The following is a 24750-nucleotide window of genomic DNA, read 5'->3' on the forward strand; positions in this document are numbered from 1 at the left end:
TGTTTCATGCTTTTGTTAGTTTTTATAATTTGTGCCAGAAGCTCATCCCATGACTGTGATTATAAGATTTGCCTTTGCTCTCAGGAAGGGGTTCAGGACCAAGGCAAACCGTTGTGCCTTGAAAAGCCACTTTTATAAAAAGATCAGTGCTATCCATTAACATTTGGCTGTAGAGTGTCAAACCAGATTTTTAGAGTTTATGATATTTCCATTTTTCCAGTAGAAGACTAATGCCCAAATCTGAATCTGTCAGGATAATCTTCATTTGAACATGAATCAGAGGTGCTTAATTCTTGTACATGAAAATCCTCCTTTCCTGTAATCGAGTTATGGGTGAGTTAGGAGGAGTTTTTGTTTTTTCCACATTTAAGGTATTTATAATAACAGAAACTCTTCCTTCTGTGATTTTTCCCCACTTGTATTTACATGGAGAGGTTTGTATTGACTTGAGCCGTTTAAAGTAAACTGTTGTCTCTGAGTCATGGTGCCATGGTGTGTCTTGGCTGGTGGAAGTGTGTTTTTAAGGCTCAAGTCATGCTTTTGAGGGAACAAAAACAAAATAGATGCCAGGCCAGGCTGGACAGTGCTTTGAGCAACCTGGTATAGTGGAAGATATCCTCTGCCCAGTTCCAAGGAGTGGAACTGAATGAGCTTTATATTCCCTTCCAACACAACCCAGTCTGTTTTTTGTGATGCTATGAAACGCATTAAAATTATGTGTATGATTGAGCTTGCAGTATATGGAGATTCCACCACATCGGTGATAGGATGTTCTTTATTGCCCTCAAGAGAAACGTTGGTGGATCAGCTTGTTGGATCCATGAGCTGATCACGTCTGCTGTCACCAGTCACTTCTGTGGAGAAGGCAGGAGTTAGTGGGGAAATGGGCACCTCAGTGAGGAGTAAAAGAGATCCAGAGTAAATGTAGAAATAAAACCCAATGCAATGGGAGGTCGATTCCTTCCTTGCAGGTGAGAGGCGAACTGTTCAGTGCTGATCTGTCAAAACATGCAGGTCCTGCATCTTCCACAGACCTGTGTGTGGTGTTGTGACCACATTGCCCTCTCTATGTTTATTAAAATTCTCCTTCCTCTTTTTAAAAATACTTTTTAGTGCAGAACGGTCTAGTGACAATCCCATCAGTCATTAACATTTCTTGAACTGTGAAAATTCTGTGAGTTTTGTATTTTAGCACACAGTGGGCACTGCCACATGTGCATGGGATGATATATGGTCCTGGTGTCAGCCGGAAATTATAAAGAAAAAACAAGCTATTTTTAATATATATTATAGAAATGGCTGTTACTGAGACTGTAGTAAAACATATTTATTAAACCTGCAATGACAAACTAAATATTAAAGGATTGACCTGTGCAGAATTATTATTTTAAACAATTTTCGGGCCATAGCAATAATCTTTTCAATATTAAAATGTTTTCATTACATCAGGATCTGGCACAAGATTGTTACTGGGAATGATTTTTTCTCGGGTGTTGGCCAGCGTGTGGCTGTGGGGTGTTTGTGTGTGCACATGTGGGATTTTTTCCAGAGGGGATTATATAGAATTGACTGCTGGCTTGTAGTGTTTAGCATCAGGTTGTGTGTTTGAGTGGTGCTGCACATCCATGACCATCGTGGGATGGGGGGAGAAGGGGCTCCAGGCTGTCCTTGTGTTCCTGAGTTTCTCACATTCCTCCTGCCCTGCACGGCTCCTGTTACACCAGCCCTGAAGGGCTTGCAGGGAATGTGCTGGCAGTATGTCTCATATTCATCCAGGATTTTTGTGTGTAAAGGGCAAGCGTGGTACCTGTTTTCCCTCAGCACATCTCCTGAGATGGATCATGGGGGTAGAGAGGAGGGCTTTTAGCACACCTGTTCTGGTGCAGAGAGGGGGGGGTTGATTCCTTGCCTTTCTTCTGCTTCACAGGGACTTTCTATTAAAAAACCATACCTCAATCTGCATCTCTGTTTTGCGCACTCCATTAAAAAAAAAATCTGGGATCACTAATGTGTAGCTCAGTTTGAGTGATCTGGTTGTGCGTGGTCTGTCAGGTTCCCCATCCTTGGACCTTCTCAGCCTTTCCTAGCACCACAGCAGCTCCCTAAAACCAAGAGATTTATTGCTGCCTCAGAGATCATTCTCTGAGCTGCTGAACTTTTATTACAGGAGATGCAAAAGAACAACTTCCCAATCTTTAGCTGCCGATCCCACATTTAATTTGCAAGACATCTTTAATTTGCAAGACAATAAATAAAAAAGATATTTTATTTTATCTTTAAATAAATAAAATGTTTATTTATTTAAAGATAAATAAAAATTTATCTTTAACGATAAAGATAAATTATGTAGATGGAGGGGCAGAAGCCACTGACCCCCCGGAATCGGTGCTGAGGGGTTTTCAAATTAGCCTTTCATTGTAATGGGCATGAGAGTTTAACTTGGAAATGCAATATGACAATCTCTGCATGTAACTTATTCTCTAGTTCTCTTTATCTGGTCTGGAATATATTTAAAGACTTTTACTAAACCACTTTTATTAATTTTACTAAAAAAAAAAAGTTGTACAGAATTTCATGTCTTTTAGAGTTCAGACTGTTAAAACATGGAGAAAATCCCATTTTTCTAGCACTAGTGGTCAGTGATGTTTTTTTACAGACACTTTTACCTTTTCCCCATCCTTTCTTAAGTCTCTTGATCTTTTATGGATTTGCAGGGATAAAAGTGGAGTGCTGCTTTTTGGCTTGCACACTTTGCTCTGCTCTTTTGTGTTGAACACCAAACCTGTTTGGTCCAACAATTGAGACTGTCTTGAAATTGAAATTTTATGTTCAAGGAAACAATTACCGAACATAGGATTTATGTGTTCAGTTCAGATATTTACAGTTAAATATCTTAAAACCTGATGGGCTCTGTGTACCTCTCTATGATCTTTGCTTTTCCAGAGTTGCTGGATCCAGGCTCATTTGCTTCCTATAAAAAATTTAATAAAGTAGGAGAAAATAAAATGTTTTAAAGTATCATGAATGTGCCTCAGTGTTCACACACTTTAAAGTCAGCCTGTAAGGTTTGAAAGTTTAACCAAGAGCCATCTCCTTTGTAAAGAATGTAGATAATTTTTTTTCCTGGGGAAAAAAAAAAAAAAAGGGTAACCTGATATGAGTCTGACAGTGTCGTTTAGTTAAGTGCTTCCATCTGTTGCTTGCTATTTCCCTTACTCATGACCTCTCTTTTTCTCTCCCCCTCCTTCTCCTTTAGCCCCTCTGAGGAAAGCAAAGTTTGTTGAGAGCCCTCGAATCCCAGAGTCCGAGCTTGGCTCCCCAACCCTCTCTGCCCAGAAGCTGGACGTTGATGCATTCTGTCCTGGTAAGCTGCATGCGAAGGCTCTGTGCCAACAGGGGCAACAGGCAGAAAGACTTTTTAAATGTATAATATGGCTCCTTTGGCTAGATGGTTGGTTGGACCTTCCCTAACCAAGTTTCACTGTCTTGGAAATTTGAATAAGCATTAATTTCTGATAATTGCCCATTTACGTTTGTTTCTTGCAATTTTGCATGTGGCTGCTCTCTCCTCAGAATAATTTAGAAGGTCTAGAGAGTTGCTTTTGAGAAGATAAAAATGAGCCAATAAACATTCTTGCTTTAAATTTAATTTTTAATGCTAGTCTGCTGGAATAAAACCATGTCTCAGAAGCATCATTAAATCAGCTTAAAGCAAAACTGTGGGACCTTGTTACCTGCATCCAAGAATATTGGGGTGTTTACTTTTATTTTGTTAAGAAATACCTTCTAATTTATGTATCCTGTAGCAGTTGCTCTGAAATGCATACATGTTGCTTGAGGCCTCTGGTTGAAAAATAAATAAAGTGGGTCATGTCCCTTCTTGGCTCAACCCTGTTCATGTCTGTCAGCTCAGGCAGGCTTTACCTAAATCCCCCAAGCCCCAGCAAACCCAGCACATGTGAGTGCCTGGAATCTGCAGCTCAGGGTCGTTTCCCAGATTCTTCCTCACTTGGAAGTAGCAAGCTGGGGAAGGCTAGAGACTGTGGAGTTGCTGTGAGTAGGCTGAAAACAGCAGCAAGTGTTTTGGTGGATTCTGTGCTGAATTATGCAGATTTTTCCCCTGGCGTTCCTTGATAATGATCCAAAGGGATCCATACTCGCTATAGGCTTTGGATGGAAAAAAGAGTGTTTAATATGTTGAAATGGTGCACAAATGTGTGGCATCTGCCTCTGAAATCTGTAGCTACAGTCACCAAGGTCATATTAATAAATGACTGTGAAATCAGGGCGTTGCTTATTCCTGTGGCTGATGAACTTGAAGAACAACTTACAGAGTACTCAAAATTGGAGGAATTAATTGAATGTTGTCCAGATTTTGAATGTGGGCTTTCTTGAATGTATTGTCTGAAAGAGAAGTTGTCTCAGAAAATCAAAAGACAGTTCCTGTGCTTGGCAATGCCTAATTTGAGACCACAGTTGCCTTGAAAAGTGCTGCTCCTTTTTCAGTCATCATGAATTACAATTAAAATTGTGCTGCTGCAGCCCTTTTTTCTCACTGAACGGCTTCAACTGTCATGTTTATAATTGTTAATAATTATAAACTTATTATGATTGCATCCACAGAGAATTATCATTGCATTGTAAGATTAAAAAAACATAAATTCCACATTCCCACACCCAGACATGTGCCTCCCTCTTCCAGAGCTTTGGAGGGCAGGACTCCTGCCAAGCCCAGGGGTGGGCTCTGACAATGGGATCTGCAATTTCTTAAATTTCTTTTTCTGCTATTTGATCTCCTTCTCTTGCTGATAGTTTAGAGATTTGAAAGGAAAAGTGGAGTTTTGTACTGCCTTGAAGTGTCATTAAAGGAACATGAAGTGTCATTAAGGAAGGAAAAAAGTGACAGTGGCAGAGTTGTCACAGTGGAACCAATAAGGTTGGAAAAGCCCTTTAGAGCTATCAAGTCCCAACTGTAAACCTAGCTCTCCCAAGGCCACCATGAGACTATGTCCCCATGTGCCATTTTGGTGTACTTGGAAAAGGGAAATGAGATAAGAGCAGAACAGTACATGCCAGGGAAGAGCACGGACTCGGAGTCAAGGTAGAAACTGCAGGTCAGGGTTTCAGTTTGTTTCAGTTTCCTTAAATGCGATCCCAGCGACCTGATAGGGAGCTGCTCTCTTCATGTGTGCCCATGTCCAGGGACTGTGGCCAGATTTATATTGGCAGTTGGGACAGGCAGGGGAAGAGGGGAGGATAGAATCCATTGGGGAAGGATTTCTGAAGTTGTTCATGGAAGAAACTGCCCAAATTCGTGGATTCTTCTGCGAAAGTAGCAGTAATGTGGGGGCTGGAGGTTTTGCTGGTCTGGAAGGCTGGATTCCAAGCTCGAGATACACCACCTTGGAAGAAGTAGGCGGTTGGGGGAGGATCCTTGTGTAAAGAGGTAAAGAAAGAAAGAACTAAGTTGTGGTCAACTCACAGGAACCAAAGGGGACATAGCATCCAGCTCCTGATGGGAAGGTGGAGGAAGGGTCCTACTCTGGACCTTGGCAAAGCTTCAGGCACTGCCTGGAATCAGTCTTCCAAGGAAATACAACTCCTTTCTTCTGTGCTAGGCTTACATTAACCCTCTTCAAAAATGTGTGCATCCTGTGAAGATAGAGCACTCAGTGCTAAATCCTGAGCATTTCCAAGAATAACGGTGTGAGTTGAAAGAAGGAAAAAAGTTCGGCTGATGATCTGCCTGGCAATGGAGGGGCAGTGGAGTGGTTTTTAATGTGATCCCTGACAAAAAAATCTAATTAATTATACAACTGAAAGCAGTTTAAAACACTAAATAGCAAAGAAAAGAGAACATCAGCTACTCTGCATGTACAGGAATAACGATTTCAATTTGAGATGCCGAGAGGTGAAATTTTGCTCAGTATCAAAATGTTTATTTTAAGGCTTCAGGCAAATTTCAGCACATTCCAGGGAGGTGGTTTCCTGAGCAACTGCAGTGCCACTGCTCGGCCCCTCATGCTGCCAGGGGGAAGATTTGCTTGTGACATCTTCAGTGTGAGTCAGTGTGGGGGAGTGACGTGCTCCCGATGTTCCAATGCCAAGGAAGGAGAAAGAAGATCACAATACTGAGTGGTATCGTGAAGTTCTAATACCGAGCACAAATAGTAAAGTTTTAATCTTGGTATAATTTCTTTTTTTTTATTACATTCCTTGTATAGAGAAAAGAACACAAGATACTTTAAATTTATTAAATATTCTTAAATGAATTTAGAAATTGGCCCATATTTTATAGTTGTTGCAACTAAGATGATGGCAAAAAAAAGCTGTTCCATGACTTTGAAAAACTCCTTTCTACCAGAATTATCACAGAATCACAGAATAAGCTGAGTTGAAAGGGACCCACAAGGATCATTGAGTCAAATTATGTTTCTGTAGAAGTTTTTGTAGTTGCAGAAGTTGTTCAGATTTCAGTCCTTGACTTGAAGTGTCCCTGCTGGAGAAGGAGTTCTTCCTTGTCTCTTCCTTGTGTGGGTGATGAGGCCCTGGCACAGGTCTCCCGTCCCTGGAAATGTTCAAGGCCAGGTTGGACAGGGCTTAGAGCAACCTGGTCTAGTGGCTGGTGGAACTGGATGAGCTAAAAGGTCTCCTCCAACCCAGACCATTCTGTGACTCTGTGACTTAGCAGAGACTTTATAAGGAGGATCTTGGAAGGTTTCTGATCCATATTCCCTCCTTGTCTCTGCTGCAGTTCTGCAGACACTGTTCAACAGAGGCATTTGTGTTTTCCCTCTTGTCAGCCCTCTGAAGGCAGGGGGGCTGGGGATGATGCCCTCACATCCATCATTGCTCTTCAAGGAGGATAACATAGAATAGCAGGAATTGACCTTCAAACCTCTGTTGTTCAACTGTCAAATCTTATTCTGCAGTGATTCTAGTGACTCAGTTTAGTATGTGGGGTTTTCCTCCACTTTATCACACCTCACTCCTGCCAAGAGGCACTGCTTGTGTGGTAAACACTGTCCTGGCTTCTTGGTTCTTAGTTGTGGTCACGAGGGCATCTTTCTCTGAGCTGCTTTTTGTTTTTCATGGTAGCTAAAACATGTTTTGACTTCTAAGTGCTCAGAAAATCTGTTGGAGATGGATGGTGCTTTCAGGTAATAGCCTTTTGCCTCAGATTAATGGTTGCAGTTGCATTGTATGTAATTTATTACCTTGTCGTGGTGTTCCAAAGGCTAAGGCTGTTATGACATTATCTTTTAATTTGATGAACTCCTTCTTCAGAAATTTTGGGACACAGATCTTGAGTGTCTGGTTTGCTTGTTGCACATTAGGCTGGCAGGCATCTGTTTTCATCCGTGATTGAGTTAGGAATCACTGCGGTGCTCCCGCCACAGACGGGGAGAGGAGTGATTTACCATGGCAGCAGCACTTGTGTTCATCTCATCGCTCCTTTTTCTCTTCCTTTGGTTAAAGAATTGTTGAGCTTGACATCTGCTTGCTGCTGCTTCTCTCTTTTTATCATGTAAAATGTGTATTTTTCATTTTACACTATCCACGTGTTTCTCCTAAACACAACAAAATGCTTCTCAGGTCTTAGAAAAAGCCCTTTAAGAGAGAATGCAGGAACCAGTACTCCTCTCTGATTTTTCACTGGGAAAATACAGGCACTGAGCCAAAAAAATCCTACAAAACCCCAAACAAATTTAGCCAGCAGGATTCTGGTCCAGCCTCTGTCATATTGAGCAGTGATGAACTGGGAGGAAGGAGAGGAAATAATCAAACCAACCGTGATCTGACAAATGCTTTTACTGTTGAATCTTGTGGTTGTCCCAGCACTGTCAAGCCCACTGACCTGAAGGGAATGGGAAATCATTGTGATCAGCCCTAATTGCAGAAGAGCCATAATTTGGCACGTTGGTTGCTATGGAAGCGATTGACTTTTCTCATGCTGTTCCTGGGAGGATGCTGTTGGTTCCTTCTGCTAGATCAAGAGATGGGACCAGTTTCAGAATAAACTCGTGTATTACAAAACAAACCCCAGTCTGGTCCGAAGTTCTGGATCAGAGGGAGGAATATTGAAAGTGTTGCTGGAGTTCTGGGTGTGAATCCATTTGGGATTGGCCACAGACCAGTTGCCATTAGGTGTCATCGAGTTTGCTTGAACTGAAGGTTGCAACTTGGAGAATAGTGGTGGAGTCCAGAGTGTAGGATTTATTGAATCTTGTTGTTCAAGATAAGAAGTGAGAATAATACAAATCCCACAGATTATTCCCATACGTTTTAACTGTTAAATAACTGGAGACAACATGCTTATCTTGAAGCTTCCTGGTGCAATCTGTTAATACCCAACCCTTTACAGGGATTGGGTCCAATCTACCTGGAGGAGAAAAAAGGGAAAAAAGAGGGGAAAAGGCTGTAAATGATCCAAATTCTGGTTTTGTGATGAACTGCCCAACTTTAAAGTGTTGTGACTGCTTTCAGAGATGTAACCTAGATGGCTCCCGAGGTGTGTTTTGCTTCAGATACTTCAGCAGCAGCAGCCTGGCACCTCTGCCTGCCCACCCGCATGGATCCCAGGGAGTTGTTTTGCCTCAGCAAGCAGCAGTGCTCACTTTCAAATGATCTGTTGGGAAACAGTAACATTTTTGTGCTAATACTTCAGCTTTTTGAATATTTATAGCTTTCTGCCAGCGAATAAATATGTACATAAACAAACCAACCCTGATGGTTTTGAAACTGTCAGTGTTGGGCCTGCGAGGATCAGTGTAAAACCTTTTCTTCCATATATGAGCAGGTGGGGCAGATTTCTCACTGACTGAGTGACTCTGGCAGAGGACTTTCCTCTTCTAGCATATTATTTTTTGACAACAAGAGCAGCCCACACTGATGCTCTTGAATCCCAGCAGGGTTTGGGTTGGATGGCACCTTAAACATCATCCAGTCCCACCCCCTGACATGGGTAGGGACACCTTCTAGAAGAGATTGCTCCAAGCTCCATTCAGGCTTGGGCAACCTGTTAGGAAGTGTGTGTGCTGTCAGGCACAGTCCCAGCAAGTGTCCATGCTCTGCTCTAAAGGAGAGGAATTTTATTTTTGTCATAAAAATGTAGCTGGAGGAGAGGGGAAAGAAATAAAGAAAGGCAACTTTCTGCAAAAGTGCTGAGGCATTTTAGCAGTGCAGTCAATGGATGATGCTTCCCTGGATCAATTTTGCACCTCCCTCAATAAACCAAACAAATCCATAATTGTTCACCTTGTGATAATTCTGTTCCTACTATGAGTCTGTCAGGCTGGATTAGCTGTGTGTTGGCACTCAGTGGGTCCCAGCACAATGACAAACTGACCTGTTGGTGATAGCACCATCCCAGTTGTGTTTGGGCTCCTGCTTGTAAAGCCCTTGATGTCTTTACACAGGCTTCATTTTCCTTCTTAGTTCCATGTTGAGTTCTGTAGGAGTTCTTTAGGTGGGGTTTAATTTGAAGTTAGCCTTTGCCTTGTGTTTATGCCTGTCCTAAGGGATGCTAAACGAGACAGAAAGGAAGGAGATGAGGGTTGCTGGAGCTCTTGGTCATGGTTGTGCTGATCAGTGACTAGAGTGACTAATCAGTCCTCCCTTTTTCATTCTGGCTCAGATATTTATTCCCAAGTACTTTAGGGTCTAGAGGAAGTGGCCAGTAATTTTACTCCTTTTTTCCCTACAGTGTTTTGATATGCTGTTATTTTGTTTCACCTCTTCATGGAGGCAACCCCCTCAGTATTCATTTTACCATTATTGTTAGCTGTAACAATAGAAGAGGGGGTGGTTGCATTTGTGGGAAACTGGCCATTCTTTTATAAGCCTGGTTCCCATGTCCCAGTGCCTACAGATGAAAGTCCTTGAATTTCAGTGATGCTGTGGAGAGCTGCCCATAAGTTAAAATACGCAGTGCTCTGAAAGCCACACCATGACTTGAGCTCTCTTGCCAGTTGCTGTGACTTCCTCACCCTCCCCAGGGCTGCAGAACAAGAACTTCTTTATTCTTATCTAGCATGACCGTTGTTCCCCTGGTGAAATCGGCTTCAGTCGTCAGCATTCCCTCTGTCCCATCTGCTCTGTTCTCCAGGGCAGCACAGCTGCCCTTGGACCCTGAAGAAAGGAGATCAACTTGAGCATAACCTCCTGTACCACAGTAGATTTTCCACCTCATTAAGCAGAATTTTTTACATTTTATGTCACTAATTGTTTAACTCCAAATCGCTTGAAAATAATTACCTTGAGTCCAAACATGACCATTTTGGCCAGCTGCCAGTTTGAAAGTGCAGCCCTGCTTGGGAGCACTGGTTGTACCAGCCTGGCTTCAAACTCCTTCAGTGCCTTGGAACTTACTGCAGGCTCCAAAATCCTTGCATTTGGACCGAGACTGTAGCAGCCTTCCTCCCGGAATCCTGTGCCTGCTGTTTTTGTTTCTCAGAGTTAAGTCCCCACTGGGCTCTTCCATATGTTCCCATGAGGAACCCTATCTCTGTGGGGAAGCCTTGTCCCACCACCTATGGTCAGCACTTCGAGCAGGTCCCTGCTGCTGCTCTCCACTCCTGGCTGCTGGCAGAGTCTGCCTGGGGTAGCATTCTTGGGCTCCCTGCTCTATTCCCATCCATCCTTGGCATCCGTCTTGCCTGGCAAGAGGAGCTGTGGTGATGTGTGCAGTTACCTGCACGTCTGTCACCTGTATCTGCCCCCTTCAGTAACTTCAGTGGTGTTTCTCCACCTGTATTTTACAGATGAAATTGCAGCTCCTACTCTGTATAAGTTCAAGGCACTGTGAGGACAGTGTGGGTGATTTTATTTAAGTGAGGTAAGATTTTCATAAATATAGTTTATGTTTTAGAGAAAGAACAAATTTTAAATTGATCTCATCCACATGGATAGTAGTCTTCCCTCTCCAATCATTGAATATACACAATTAGCAACAACCAATTAGAACATTGGTTCTGTTAGAAATTAGCCCCCAAAAGAATCAGAGAAAAACAGACTGGGTTGGGCTGGAAGGGACCATTCCACCTGCTGCCAAGGGCAGCGAACCTTCCACTAGACCAGGTTGCTTTAAGCCCTGTCCAGTCTGACTTGTTATTTTAAAAGCTTGCAACAGTAAATCAGTCTATTTCTGTAGCAGTTATTACATCCAAACAGAACTTTTGAAGTCTTATTCAGGTATGTAATGGTAGGTTTTCACGATTGTTGTCAGCGTTGTAAATGCATAGACCATAATTTAGTCAGATTTGCTTTTAATAAATTAATCCTGGGAGCGTGCTAATAGGTCAGATCAGGTAAGGAAGAACAAGGTCTTTGTGCTGTCTTGTCTCTTGCTCGGGATCTCCCACTGAACAGTGGTCAAAGGTGACAATGAAGTTTCACTTGCCTTGCTAAACGTTTGGCTCCTTTCAATGCTCGTTGTGTTTTGACGTGGCAAAGCTGCCTTGGAAGAAGGAAAGGTGTTTGTCAAAATCCTCTTCTACAGACTCTTCTCCCCAAGAAAATGATGGAAATGCTATGTTATATATGGATGTATATATTTCTGAAAGTCTCCTCCAACTTTCTTTGTGCCCCTGTTAGTTAGCCAGGGTTGGCCTTACCACAAAGGGGGCAGGTTTTTCAAAATTCTTGTCAGATTTCTATCACCTGATCGAAATAAATGATGTGAAAAATAAGAGGAAGGAATGTGAGAGGTTTTGAGAGTTGCTGGAATTAAAAAAAGTATTTGGGCGGTTGTGATGCAACGTGCTGGTGGAGGTTAGGATTTTTTTTTTTTTTCTTCTTTCTCTCGTGAAATTTTGTCCCATTTGTTGCTAAGAGACAATAACTACTGATACTTAAGAGAACAAAAGATGTGGCTGGGAGGAGGAGGAGGAGAAGGGTGCAGCTGGCTACTCTCTTACCTGAGGGGTTTTCTTTTTGGAAGGGCAGAGTTACTGGGAGAATTTGGCTGCGGGGTGAGGGGCTGGGCTCGGCTGCTCTTTCTCTCTCGGGATCGGAGGAGGGACAGCCGGTCTGCGGTCGCTGCCTGGAGGATTCACTGCCGCTACGGAGCTTTTGTCCTCTCACTGCTTTCCTACCGCGGGTGAGCCTTGGCTTGTAAGAGCAGCTGGTTAACCGGGACCTCATCCCACCCGATCTGACTGGAAAGGACCATCACCATCTATTCGGATGCCCCGGAGGAAAACCCGGGACCCGGCCCCTCGCCTTCCCGAGGGGCGCACCTCCGCGGCTGAGGCAGATGCTGCGGCGGAGCCCGGCTGCCGCTGCCTCGGGCTTTTTCGCTGCACTCAAACCCCACACCCCGCGTCCACGGCTCCTGCAAAGGCTGCGGAGTTGTCTTTTACATTTTGTTTGCCACCCCCGGCGGGTGTGCCTGCCTCTGCCCGCCCCGCCGCCCGCCACGGCCGTGTGGGGCAGGGCCCGCGGCACAGCGCCCCCTGCAGCCGCGGGGCGCTCAGCGCGCCGCCCGGGAGCCGGCAGCGCCCCTGCCGGCAGCGCCCGGAACTGCAGCGAGGGGAAGAGCCTGCCCGGGCCGGGGCCGCGCCATGCGCTGTTCGCGACAGCGCTCGTTTGTTCGCACGGCTCCGTACTCTGAGAGTGTATACACACTGTATATGCACCTATAGACTGTATAGACTGTGTGAATGGCATCTCCGTACTCTGAGAGTGTATACACACTGTATATACACCTATAGACTGTATACACTGTGTGAATGGCATCTCTGTACTCTGAGAGTGTATACACACTGTATATACACCTATAGACTGTATAGACTGTGTGAATGGCATCTCTGTACTCTGAGAGTATATACACACTGTATATACACATATAGACTGTGTGTATGGCATCTCCGTACTCTGAGAGTGTATACACACTGTATATACACCTATAGACAGTGTGTATGGCACCTCCGTACTCTGAGAGTGTATACACACTGTATATACACATATAGACCGTGTGTATGGCATCTCCGTACTCTGAGAGTGTATACACACTGTATATACACATATAGACTGTATCGACTGTGTGTATGGCATCTCCGTACTCTGAGAGTGTATACACACTGTATATACACCTATAGACCGTGTGTATGGCATCTCTGTACTCTGAGAGTGTATACACACTGTATATACACCTATGGACAGTGTGTATGGCATCTCCGTACTCTGTGTATATACACACTGTATATACACCTATAGACCGTGTGTATGGCACCTCCGTACTCTGAGAGTGTATACACACTGTATATACACCTATAGACTGTATAGACTGTGTGTATGGCATCTCCGTACTCTGAGAGTGTATACACACTGTATATACACCTATAGACCGTGTGTATGGCATCTCTGTACTCTGAGAGTATATACAGACTGTATATACACCTATAGACCGTGTGTATGGCACCTCCGTACTCTGAGAGTGTATACACACTGTATATACACCTATAGACCGTGTGTATGGCACCTCCGTACTCTGAGAGTGTATACACACTGTATATACACATATAGACTGTGTGTATGGCATCTCCGTACTCTGAGAGTGTATACACACTGTATATACACCTATAGACTGTATAGACTGTGTGTATGGCATCTCCGTACTCTGAGAGTGTATACACACTGTATATACACCTATAGACCGTGTGAATGGCATCTGCGTACTCTGAGAGTGTATACACACTGTATATACACATATAGACTGTATAGACTGTGTGTATGGCATCTCCGTACTCTGAGAGTATATACGCACTGTATATACACCTATAGACCGTGTGTATGGCATCTCCGTACTCTGAGAGTGTATACACACTGTATATACACCTATAGACCGTGTGTATGGCATCTCCGTACTCTGAGAGTGTATACACACTGTATATACACATCCGATATACACATATAGACTGTATAGACCATGTGTATGGCATCTCTGTACTCTGAGAGTATATACACATTGTATATACACATATAGACTGTATAGACTGTGTGTATGGCATCTCTGTACTCTGAGAGTGTATACACACTGTATATACACCTATAGACCGTGTGTATGGCATCTCCGTACTCTGAGAGTCTATAGACATTATATATACACATATAGACTGTATGTATGGCATCTACATACTCTGAGTCTGTATACACATTATATATACACCTAGAGACTGTGTGTATGGCATCTACATACTCTGAGTGTATATACACATTATATATACACATATAGACTGTATGTATGGCATCTACATACTCTGAGTGTATATACACATTATACACATACAGACTGTGTATGTACACGCATCTACTGCTGTGTGTATATACACATTATTTATACACATATAGACTGTGTATGTATACACATCTACACATTGCTGTATGTACACTATATATGCAGATATAGACTGTGTGCACACATCTACATACTGCTGTCTATATATACAAATATATACACATATATACACATATAGACTGTGTATGTATGCACATCTACATACTGCTGTCTATATATACACATTATATATACACATATATACACATACAGACTGTGTATGTATACACATCTACATACTGCTGTCTATATATACACATTATATATACACATATATACACATACAGACTGTGTATGTATGCACATCTACATACTGCTGTCTATATATACACATTATATATACACATATATACACATAGACTGTGTTTGTGCACACATCTACATACTGCTGTCTATATATATACATTATATATACACATATATACACATATAGACTGTGTATGTATATACATCTACATACTGCTGTCTATATATACACATTATATATACACATATATACACATACAGACTGTGTATGTATACACATCTACATACTGCTGTCTATATATACACATTATATATACGCATATAGACTGTGTGTGTACACATCTACATACTGATGAGTGTATATACACCTTTTATATACACATATATGCACATACACATCTAAAAAGCTGGTGCATGCACATATACATTTGCATATAGCTAAATGACTGGTATATATACATACACATACTGCTAAAGACCTGATGCATGTACATATACATACGCATATACATATCTGCTAAAGAACTGCTGCTTCTTTTCCCGTGCCTTTGCCTGAAAGCCCCGTAATTTCGGATTACAATCATTCAGAGGGAAGGGGGTCACATTCTTCATTCCGAGGGAGGTTCCCACCTTCCTTGGCAAACACCTGTCTTTCAAACCAAGGTACATGCCTAATATTGCAAAATAAAAACGGGTTTTAGCGAGCACATAATGTTTAAGGGAGTGTTTATTCTTTTTTGATATTACACTAACCTCAAGCTTGTCTGCAATAAATGTCAGTTTAAGACCTAGAAATAAATACAAACAATTTTATTTACCAGCCAAGGCCTTTGATGGAATGGCCTTTGACATCCAGTGTTGGATGTCCAGAGCTGGAGCACAGCCTCTTATTCATTTTTTTGAGCTAAAGTGCCAAAAACTGTAAAGAAACAATTTCATCTCTGCATTCCATCAGTGGGGAACTTACTGCTTCCGTCCTGGTGTCCTTGATTTGTTAAAGAGCTTAGGAACATTTTCAGGGATCAAAGTGTAATCCTGCTTCCAGGAGATAGTCCAGATGCCCAGGCTCGTATTTATGATAACTGGCCTTTTATATACATATATATATATATATATATATATATGTTCAGAAATGTGCATGAGGGGTTTTAACTCCAGAACATGAAATGCATTGAACCAGGTCTTAAGATAGTAGTGAATTTACATTCATTAGCTGCTCTGGCTCAGAGGGCTTTGGGATTAAAAATAACATTCTGACCAGTCATTTGAAGGATTATTAAAGAGCATCTTCAGGAAAAGCAGTGGGGAGGGAGCAGTATTTATGTGTTGTGCTGAGAAGAATGTCTTTTGTTTTAATTTCTTCTTAGAGGGAAGGTCTTTGGAAGGAGTGTAAGAGGCTGATGTAGTGGGATTAATGGTGGGGATTTGTGCAGCTCCTTACAGAAATTATTGGATGGAATAGGAGGCACCGAGGGAAGCTGTAGGAGCACAGGTTGAATTGGAGATGCAGATTAACACCTGCACAGTTCAGTGTTGGATTTTGGCTGACGAGAGGGCTCTGATGTCAATATCTAGGGAGAATATATTTACTTTGCCACTTCTCTGTGATGGGATTGACTTTAGTCAGACCATTTTCCATTGCTGACAGAACTACTAATACTTGATTCACAGAAATGTTCAGCTTGGAAAAGATCCTTAAGATAATTAAGTCCAACCATTCCCCCAGCACCACCACCACGCTCACCACTAACCGTGTCCCCAGGTGCCACATCCACATGTTTTTTGAACACTTCTGGGGATGGGAACTGCACCACTGCCCTGGCAGTTGTGGACAACCCTTTCCATGAAGAATTTTTCCCTAATATCCAATCTAAACCTCCCCTGGCCCAGCCTGAGCTGTTCCCTCTCCTCCTGTCCCTGTTCCCTGGGAGCAGAGCCCGAACCCCCGGCTGTCCCCTCCTGGCAGGAGCTGTGCAGAGCCACAAGGTCCCCCCTGAGCCTCCTTTTCTCTCCTGAGCCCCTTTCCAGCTCTGTTCCCTTCCCTGCTCCAGCCCCTCAATGTCTTCCCCAAAACTGACCCCGGGATTGGAGGTGCAGCAGTACAAAAATTGACATTTTTAGAGATGCGTATAGGGCTGCTTTCATCCCTTGGCAGTTAAATATTTTAAAATCTCTTCTTGATGTAAACAAGACTAATGAAAACATCTTCCATTAATTCTGAGATTAGGGGGATATGCAGAAATAGTCAAGGATATTTTCCAAATACAGCTCAAGTGTATCCAGCATAATTTAAAGCAGATGTACATAATAATGGGACAGATTCAGGTCACATGGAGGTAGGGAAGTTAGATAAAACTCTGCAGTTATGTAATTGAAGATCAGGGTCCTAAATGGTATCATTTATTTCTGCCCTTCCATAGGTGCTCACTTTTTGCACATAGCTGTTCTTTTTTTCATTGCTTATTCAATCAATTTTGATTTCCTAAAGGTAAATCAGTCTCATACTCAGGCAGATTCGGGGATGGGTGCCTTTAAGGGAACTGTTACCCAGTTCTTGTTTGACACTCACTGAAACAGATTTCAGCTGGTTTGAAAGTAAAAGTACAGCAATTAAACTGAAAATATTCTGTGGACTACAGATGCATTGTTAATGTCTCCCAGGGGCACTGCCCTCCACCATTTATCTAGAATTAGATGAGGGTGGCTATCAAACCAGTCACAGAATTACCAAATAAATCATGAAGAAATTTCATTTGCTTGTAAGCAATTGCAGCTGAAATATGTGGCAGCTTTCATATAGGAATTGAAAAGGGGTAACAGAAACACTATTTGAAAATGACAATGTACAGAAAAACATTGGACATTTTGAATGTTATGGTTTCTTGAGAAGAGCAAACCTAATAACTCTGCCATAAAATGATATATTTGGTTTTCAATGAATACTCTAAACATTTATGAGCACTTATGAACTCCATCCTGCTTCATGTGATGCCTACAGAGGTGTTACAATTGACCCTTTCAGAAATCCAAAGGGTATTTCTAGATCAGGCATCTGAGAGAGCTGCCAGGCTCTGTAAAATTGCTCCTAAATGGCCTAAATCAGGTAAATTCCAGGGTGAATTGCAGGTATCTGCTGACATATTTAAAGTGGGTTGAATTTTTTGAAGGGAGAATCAGAGGTATTAAATTGCTTGACAAGCTCAGGTTGTATTTCTAATTTGCATCTTTGCAGTTCAGTCAAAGAAAAAGTCATTAACTAAAAAAGAGGCAGAAGTAGATGGAAAGTATGGGGGTGTTCACTGCTGGGTTCTGCTAAAATTGTTCAAAATAAAGAGAAAAAGGTATTTGTGTGAGCCTTAGGTGGCTCTGGTGTCCTTTTCAGTGCCATTTCACTGCAGAGGGGCTTGACATTAAATTCCCTTGCTGAGAGCCAACCAGGGCTTGCTGGGGTCCACCAGTAGAGGAACAGGATGGGCTCTGCTTTACTGGACAGCAATTACTGGGCAAAGCACTTCAGTAGCCCAAGTTCTATGATGCAAACAAAAGAATGGCCTTTTTTTTTCATTTTCCCTGTAGAATAATTGCTTCTCCTGTTTTCATTAGGAGCTGAATTCAGCCTTCCCTGCCATAGTTAAGTTGGTACGTAGTGGCTTTGCCAGCACCTGAGGGGTGTATTCAAGACATGTCTACTCTAAAGCACTTGGAAGACCCGGGCAGACAAATGTAGCTGACTTGGAGATGTGACAGTGTGCTGGGATACAGCATTTACCTGGCTCTGAATGTTGGGAGATAGTTACTGAGTGATTCCATGAGACATAAATGACAGGAACAGCCAAATAAAGCTCTCAGCTGGCATGAAAACCCAAGTTACATGGTTTGGTGGCCAAGAGGAAGCTGACCCACCACCCACCTGGCTTGGTGGGTGGCTAGTCACCTTCCAGCACAGCAGCACACCAGCTCCCAAAAACCCTTTTCCTCCTGTTGTTTTCTGTGTGTTTTTATAAAAATATAAGCTTCCTGCTGAACATAAAGGGGCATCAAGATACACAGCCCATAGAACTTTTTAAAATACTAGTGCACATGCAATGAGTCAGGGAGGGGTTTTATTCTTCTTTAAAATTCCTGGCACTAAGCATTTGGTTGTTGCTTTTAGTATTAGTGAGTGTTGATGCAGAAGCAGGTGAGCTCATGTAGTAAGTGCAGCAGCTTCAGACCATCAGCGTGTTGGGTTCTCTTTAATCCACTGTTTGGCTTTGGGTTTGCATGTACACAGTTGGGCAGGGTTATTGATATACTGGTTATTGATATACCACTATTATTGGAGTTAACTGGGGGGTGTGTTAGAGCTCTTGTAGCTGGTTAGAGCAGTGGTGTCAAAACAGTTAAAAATATCTCGGGCGAGTTGTGTTATCAATTCTGTGCTCAGATTTCCTGGGGAGACAGGAGTGTGCTGAAGGTCAGAGTAAAATGTGGTTGCAGCACCAACTGGATAACACACAGGAGAAGGGAGAAAAAACCAGTTATGCCCTTTCACTGAACTTAGGAAGCGAGTATTAGGTCTTACTGTCAACCCTGAAAGGCAATATACAGCTTTTTTCCATAATACCCATTCACAGGCACTTCAGAGCTGTTATGTCTGTTCTTTGACATTCAGTTAAGTGATTCCACTTATTTTTTAAGACTTTAGGAGGGGATAATCCAGTACAATGGCGCTTTGCTTAAATTCAGAGTTATCTGTACTTTGAAAGCCAGGTTATAATAAAATAATTCATAGTTCTATATGAAATATGGAGGTCTCACAGCTCCACTGCTGCATTTCAGCTGTTGATACCTTGTACCATGACCAGCATCTCGCAGGGAATGAGCATGGAGTGACAAGACAAGGCAGAAGAACCTTAAGCTGAAGGAGGTCAGAGTTGTATCAGATATGAGGAAGAAATTATTCCTGTGAGGCTGCTGAGGTCTTGACACAGGGTGCCCAGAGCAGCTGTTGCTTGCCCCATCCCTGGGAGTGTCCAAGGACAAGTTGGATGGGGCTTGGAGCAACCTGGGATAGTGCAAGGTGTCTCTGCCCATGGCAGGGGGTGGGAATGGATAGGCTTTAAGGTCCTTCCCATGCCAGACCTTTCCATGATTCTGTGAATTACAGTCACAAACTGGTTTGGGTTGAAGGGATCTTGAAGGTGTGGTTCCAACGCCCTGCCATTGGGACTGTTACCAAAGCACATAATTATTATCCTCTAGATCTTCAACGTACCTATACAATGACTTGAGGCAAGATTGTAGTTTTCTGTACTTACAGGTGAAAGCCAGGCTTGTGCTCCTTGGAGATGTTTTAAGGGTAGTTTAAAAGAAGCAAGGGGTTAAGGACAAGGTTAAACTCAACCTTCAATGAGTGAATTTTGGTTGGGAGCTTTTCCCAGCACTAAGCCAAAGGAAACTGGCTGTGCCCAGTGCCCTGCAGCTGCCTCACCTGGGCACTCCTGAATCCTTCCAGGTGGGCAGTATAGAGGTAGATCCAGCTGCCCCAGATGTGTAAGTCAGCATAATTTGAATATTTTTAATATCATGGTTGTGAAGACAGAATGGGAATGCACAATAAGCTGTGGAGCCATATCCAGGGAATGGCTTTTACCAAAAAATCTACCTTTAAAAAGGTAATCTACCTTGTTAAAAAAAGAAATAACCCTGGAAATAAAAGTCTCTCTAGTTTTCATTTTACATAAATGTCTTCTGGCTTGGGCTCCTAAAGCCAGTAAATGCCCACAGATTGGCTGTGGGTGGTCAGCAGTTCCACAAATTGGGCCATCCGTTTAAATTTGTCTCTCTTAAATCCATCGGATTCACGTCAGCATTGGTTCAAGCAGCACAATGGGGATTCAGTAACTTAGACAGCTTATGTGGACCTACTGTATCATCCATTTTCATAACAGTGAAGCCACGGTGGAAGGACAGCTGCAGATGCTCAACTCCCAGAGCTGGTGGTACTTAGGAATGCAGTTGTGGTTGCATGGGAGATGCTCACGGGTTTTTAATTTGCAGTAGTGCAGATGAGGCATCCAAATATTGCTGTAAGCTTCTGTGAGCTGTACTCTATGAGATTAAATGTGAATTTCTGGAAGCAACTGGCTTAAATTTCCTGGGGTTTTGTACATATCCCAGGTTCCATGATTTGTGGGTTTCAGTTACAGTTATCAAAAAGCAATATTTTATTTAAAGTAGCATCCTTTTACTGTTGCTGCAGGCTTTGTGCTGGAGGAGCCCAAACCAGGACAGAGCTAGGAAATGGAGATGGGCTCTTTTCCAGATTGTACATTATCAGATGAATAATTAACTGTAGACTAATTGCAAATCCTAATTTGTCTCCTATAACTGCCCTAAGCACAGTATTACTTCAGTGTAAAGTGGTAAGAACTTGACCTTCAGGCTTTAACCCTGCTATTGGTGTGAGCAGGAAGGAACTTGACTTTCAGGACCCAAATTACATGTGTGATACTACAAGTCAAAAACCTCCACAGGTTTTTGTTCCTCCTTTTTTGTTATAAAACCAAAGGATACAGAAATGCCAGTATACATGCCGGGCCTTTTCCCAGTATGCATTGCTGGATAGAAACTCATCTGTGCTGCTTTCCCTACAGGTGGTGGAAAAAAAAAAATAGAAAAAAATCATTAGGAATGTTGGTTTTGGCCTGGTTTGCAGACTTGATGGGGAATTGGCAGGCAGGCTACTTGGTGGCGTGGGCCATAGGGTGAGTGCAGAAAGTGAGTTGTATTTGGAGAGACTTGATTTCTGTATGACTATGAGTGTGTTGGGACAGCGGGTAACACTGGAAGTTGCACATGTATTTTCTTTCCTGGTCTTTCCTGTTAACTACTCAGTAGCACAGGTTGGTTGCTCTGCGGCTCATGGAGCACCTTCCAAATGGCTCTTGTAGCCTTGTCTTCTCTGTGAGTAACTTCTCTGGGAGAAACAGAGGGAAGAGAGCAAGCACTCTTCTCCAGTGCTGGTCCAGAAAATCTTGTTCCTTGGTAGCTCTGGTGCTTCTGCTACTGGGACAAGATACCCAGGTGTGCTTCCATGGGAGGTGCTGAGAAAATAATGAGAAGTGAGAGGAGAAGCAACAGTTAACGGTGGAGAAAACTTATATCTATGGTACATGACCTAAAATTAATGACCAGCATGGAATGGTAAAACAGACTTGAATAACATGAATCACCTGAAAACCCGGATACTGAGGGTACACAACAGGTACAGGTGTTGTGTTGGTAAAACCACTGAGCAGCAGCCAAAAGTAAACAATTCCTGTCTGAATCTGCTTTTCTTGTGTTTAGGTGATACCGAGCAAGAGCTGGGACCCCCTCCATCCGTAGATGAGGCAGCGAACACACTCATGACTCGCCTGGGCTTCCTCCTCGGAGAGAAAGTCACGGAGGTTCAGCCAGGGCCCCAGTACAGCATGGAGGTGCAGGACGAGAACCAGGTATGGCCCCCTCCCCAATCCCCAGTGTCATGGGTTGGGGATCACTGTGGAGTTTGGGAGAGGGTGGCAATTGTCTAATTCCATGGCAACCAGGTGTCTCGTAACAATGAAGTAATGGTGCTGAGGTAAAGGTTGTATCTCCTCATCCTCATCACGCCGTGACTCATCCTCACAGAACAGCAGGCCGTGGTTCAGGGATCAGCCATGTGAGACAGCTTCTGTTGTTTTTCTGTTTCTGCAAATGTAGGAGTGGGCAGTGTTTCTAATCAGATTATAGTGACCAAAATAATCTGTACTCGCCTGGCGTCTTCTCTGTGATATTTCAGAAGTACTTCAGTAGTGTTACATAAAGACTTACTCTGCAGAAGGGAGAGGGAAATAATAATAGCCTCATTTTACAGATAGTCATGGTTCTTGCTCGTATTTGCCCAACAAGGTGATTTCATGCTTGAATACAGATAAAGAAGGCATATCATAAAATCTTTATTGTCATGGAGCTTGTTACACCCCTGGCTGGCTGGAAAGCTTTGGGCTATGATATAGGTTTTGTAGAAATGTCTGAGCCTGAGTTTCTCCCTCCTTTTCCTCAGCTATGGACAATTAGAAGTTTTGCTGAGAGTGAAAATAGGAAGCTTTTCCCCCCCACCCCTTTTTGCATTTAAATTGACAGATGGCTAGTCCAGTATGTAGCAGAAGAGCGCAAAACTCATCAACTACTTCCAATTCTCTGTTCTTTTAATTGTCATTGAGTGACTCTGCAGGAGTCACTCAAACATTTAACATAAATGTAATTCAGAGAACCTGAATTCCTTAAAAAGAGAGTCATGAAAAGTGGCCTGTCCTCAGCACAGAACAGATGTGGATCTGTTGGAGCATGTCCAGAGGAGGCCACGGAGTTGGTCCAGGTGCTGGAGCCCCTCTGCTCTGGAGCCAGGCTGGGAGAGCTGGGAATGTTCAGACTGGAGAACAGAAGGCTCCAGGGAGACCTTAGAGCCCCCTCCAGTGCCTAAAGGGGCTCCAGGAGAGCTGGAGAGGGAGGCTGGACGGAGGCCTGGAATGACATTCATGGCTTCCCACTGCCAGAGGGCAGGGTTGGATAGATGGGATATTGAGAAGGAACTCCTCCCTGTGGGGGTGGCGAGGCCCTGGCACAGGGTGCCCAGAGAAGCTGTGGCTGCCCCTGGATCCCTGGCAGTGTCCAGGGCCAGGTTGGGTTGACTGACTGACACAAGACATTTTTGATCTCCTGCGTGAGCTAGTTTGATTGAGAGCCAAGAAATGTGATTTTGTAAAGTCTTTGCCTTTAACACATACGTTACACTTTTAACACTTCCCATTCAATTTTTTTAAAGCAAGTTGTGGATTTAAAATGGACTGTACTATACATTGGGTAGAAAATGTCCTTTTAACAGGCACCTATTTCAACTGAATACTTCAAAGCCAAGCAGAGCTTTCTACTATAAATGGTTCCTTTTGTTGTTACCTTTTGACAGAAATTAAAATCCAATCTTTTCTCTAAAGCCAAAGATGTCTTTGGAGAATAAATAAAAGAAAAAATCTAAAGAGAAATAGCAGACTTGTCCTCTAAACTAGATTGGTATCTTGGCCTGTGTGCTAATTTTTGCATGAAAAAGTTTTCCAGGGCCTTTGAATGCTATTCATGTTCAGGAGAAGCTCGAGAGAGGCTGGTTCCTTAATTACCAAGTTAATTTTTTTCCTTCCTTTGTCCGTGTCTCCTGATGTCAGCACTTGCCTTGAATCCTGAGATACTCCAGAATGGAAGTGACCTCGTGAGGTCAACCCATCCATGCACACTTGGAGGCAGGGCTGGCTTCAGGGAGGGATCATGCTTCTCAGGGCTCATCCAGGCAGGGTCTGAAGATCTCCACTGATGGAGATCAGTGGGCTCTCCTGACAGCTTGTCTTGGGGCTCACCAACTTCCACTATGAAAAACGTTTTTCTTCTACCTAGTAGAAAACGTCCTCAATGGAACCTGTGACTGTAGCTCCTTGTCCTTCCCTTTCCACTTCTGAGAGGACCGTGGGTGTGTCTTCTCTCCAGGCCCTGCAGATGGTGGAAGGGTGCCGCTATCCTTGGATCCAGTGTACCTGTCCTTTCTGTAGGCTGAAGGAACCTTCTCCATCAGCCTCTCCTCTTTTTCTCCATCAGCCTCTCCTCCTTTTCTCCATCAGCCTCTCTTCCTTTTCTCCATCAGCCTCTCCTCCTTCTCTCCATCAGCCTCTCCTCCTTTTCTCCATCAGCCTCTCCTCCTTTTCTCCATCAGCCTCTCCTCCTTCTCTCCATCAGCCTCTCCTCCTTTTCTCCATCAGCCTTTCCTCCTTTTCTCCATCAGCCTTTCCTCCTCCTCTCCATCAGCCTCTCCTCCTCCTCTCCATCAGCCTCTCCTCCTTCTCTCCCTCAGCCTCTCCTCCTCCTCTCCATCAGCCTCTCCTCCTTCTCTCCATCAGCCTCTCCTCTTTTTCTCCCTCAGCCTCTCCTCCTTCTCTCCATCAGCCTCTCCTTCTCTCCATCAGCCTCTCCTCCTCCTCTCCATCAGCCTCTCCTCTTTTTCTCCATCAGCCTCTCCTCCTTCTCTCCATCAGCCTCTCCTCCTCCTCTCCATCAGCCTCTCCTCCTCTCCATCAGCCTCTCCACCTCAGCCCCAGCCACCTCACACTTTTGGG

General features: G+C 43.3%; 1 protein-coding gene across 9 annotated transcripts in view; it reads left to right on the forward strand.

The window, feature by feature from the left end:
- Window positions 1-24750, forward strand: part of TANC2 (tetratricopeptide repeat, ankyrin repeat and coiled-coil containing 2) — a 136366-nt gene that overhangs the window by 35708 nt on the left and 75908 nt on the right. For 6 of the 9 annotated variants that reach the window (XM_068211811.1, XM_068211813.1, XM_068211809.1 and 3 more), the window contains 2 exons: window positions 3257-3364; window positions 21917-22065. In XM_068211811.1, the coding sequence (XP_068067912.1) occupies window positions 3257-3364; window positions 21917-22065 (257 nt within the window). The remainder of the gene's footprint in view (window positions 1-3256; window positions 3365-21916; window positions 22066-24750) is intronic. The other 3 variants (XM_068211818.1, XM_068211816.1, XM_068211817.1) reach the window with 1 other exon arrangement.

The sequence above is a fragment of the Anomalospiza imberbis genome, chromosome 22 (genome assembly GCF_031753505.1).
Source record: "Anomalospiza imberbis isolate Cuckoo-Finch-1a 21T00152 chromosome 22, ASM3175350v1, whole genome shotgun sequence".
Taxonomy (NCBI): Eukaryota; Metazoa; Chordata; class Aves; order Passeriformes; family Viduidae; genus Anomalospiza; species Anomalospiza imberbis.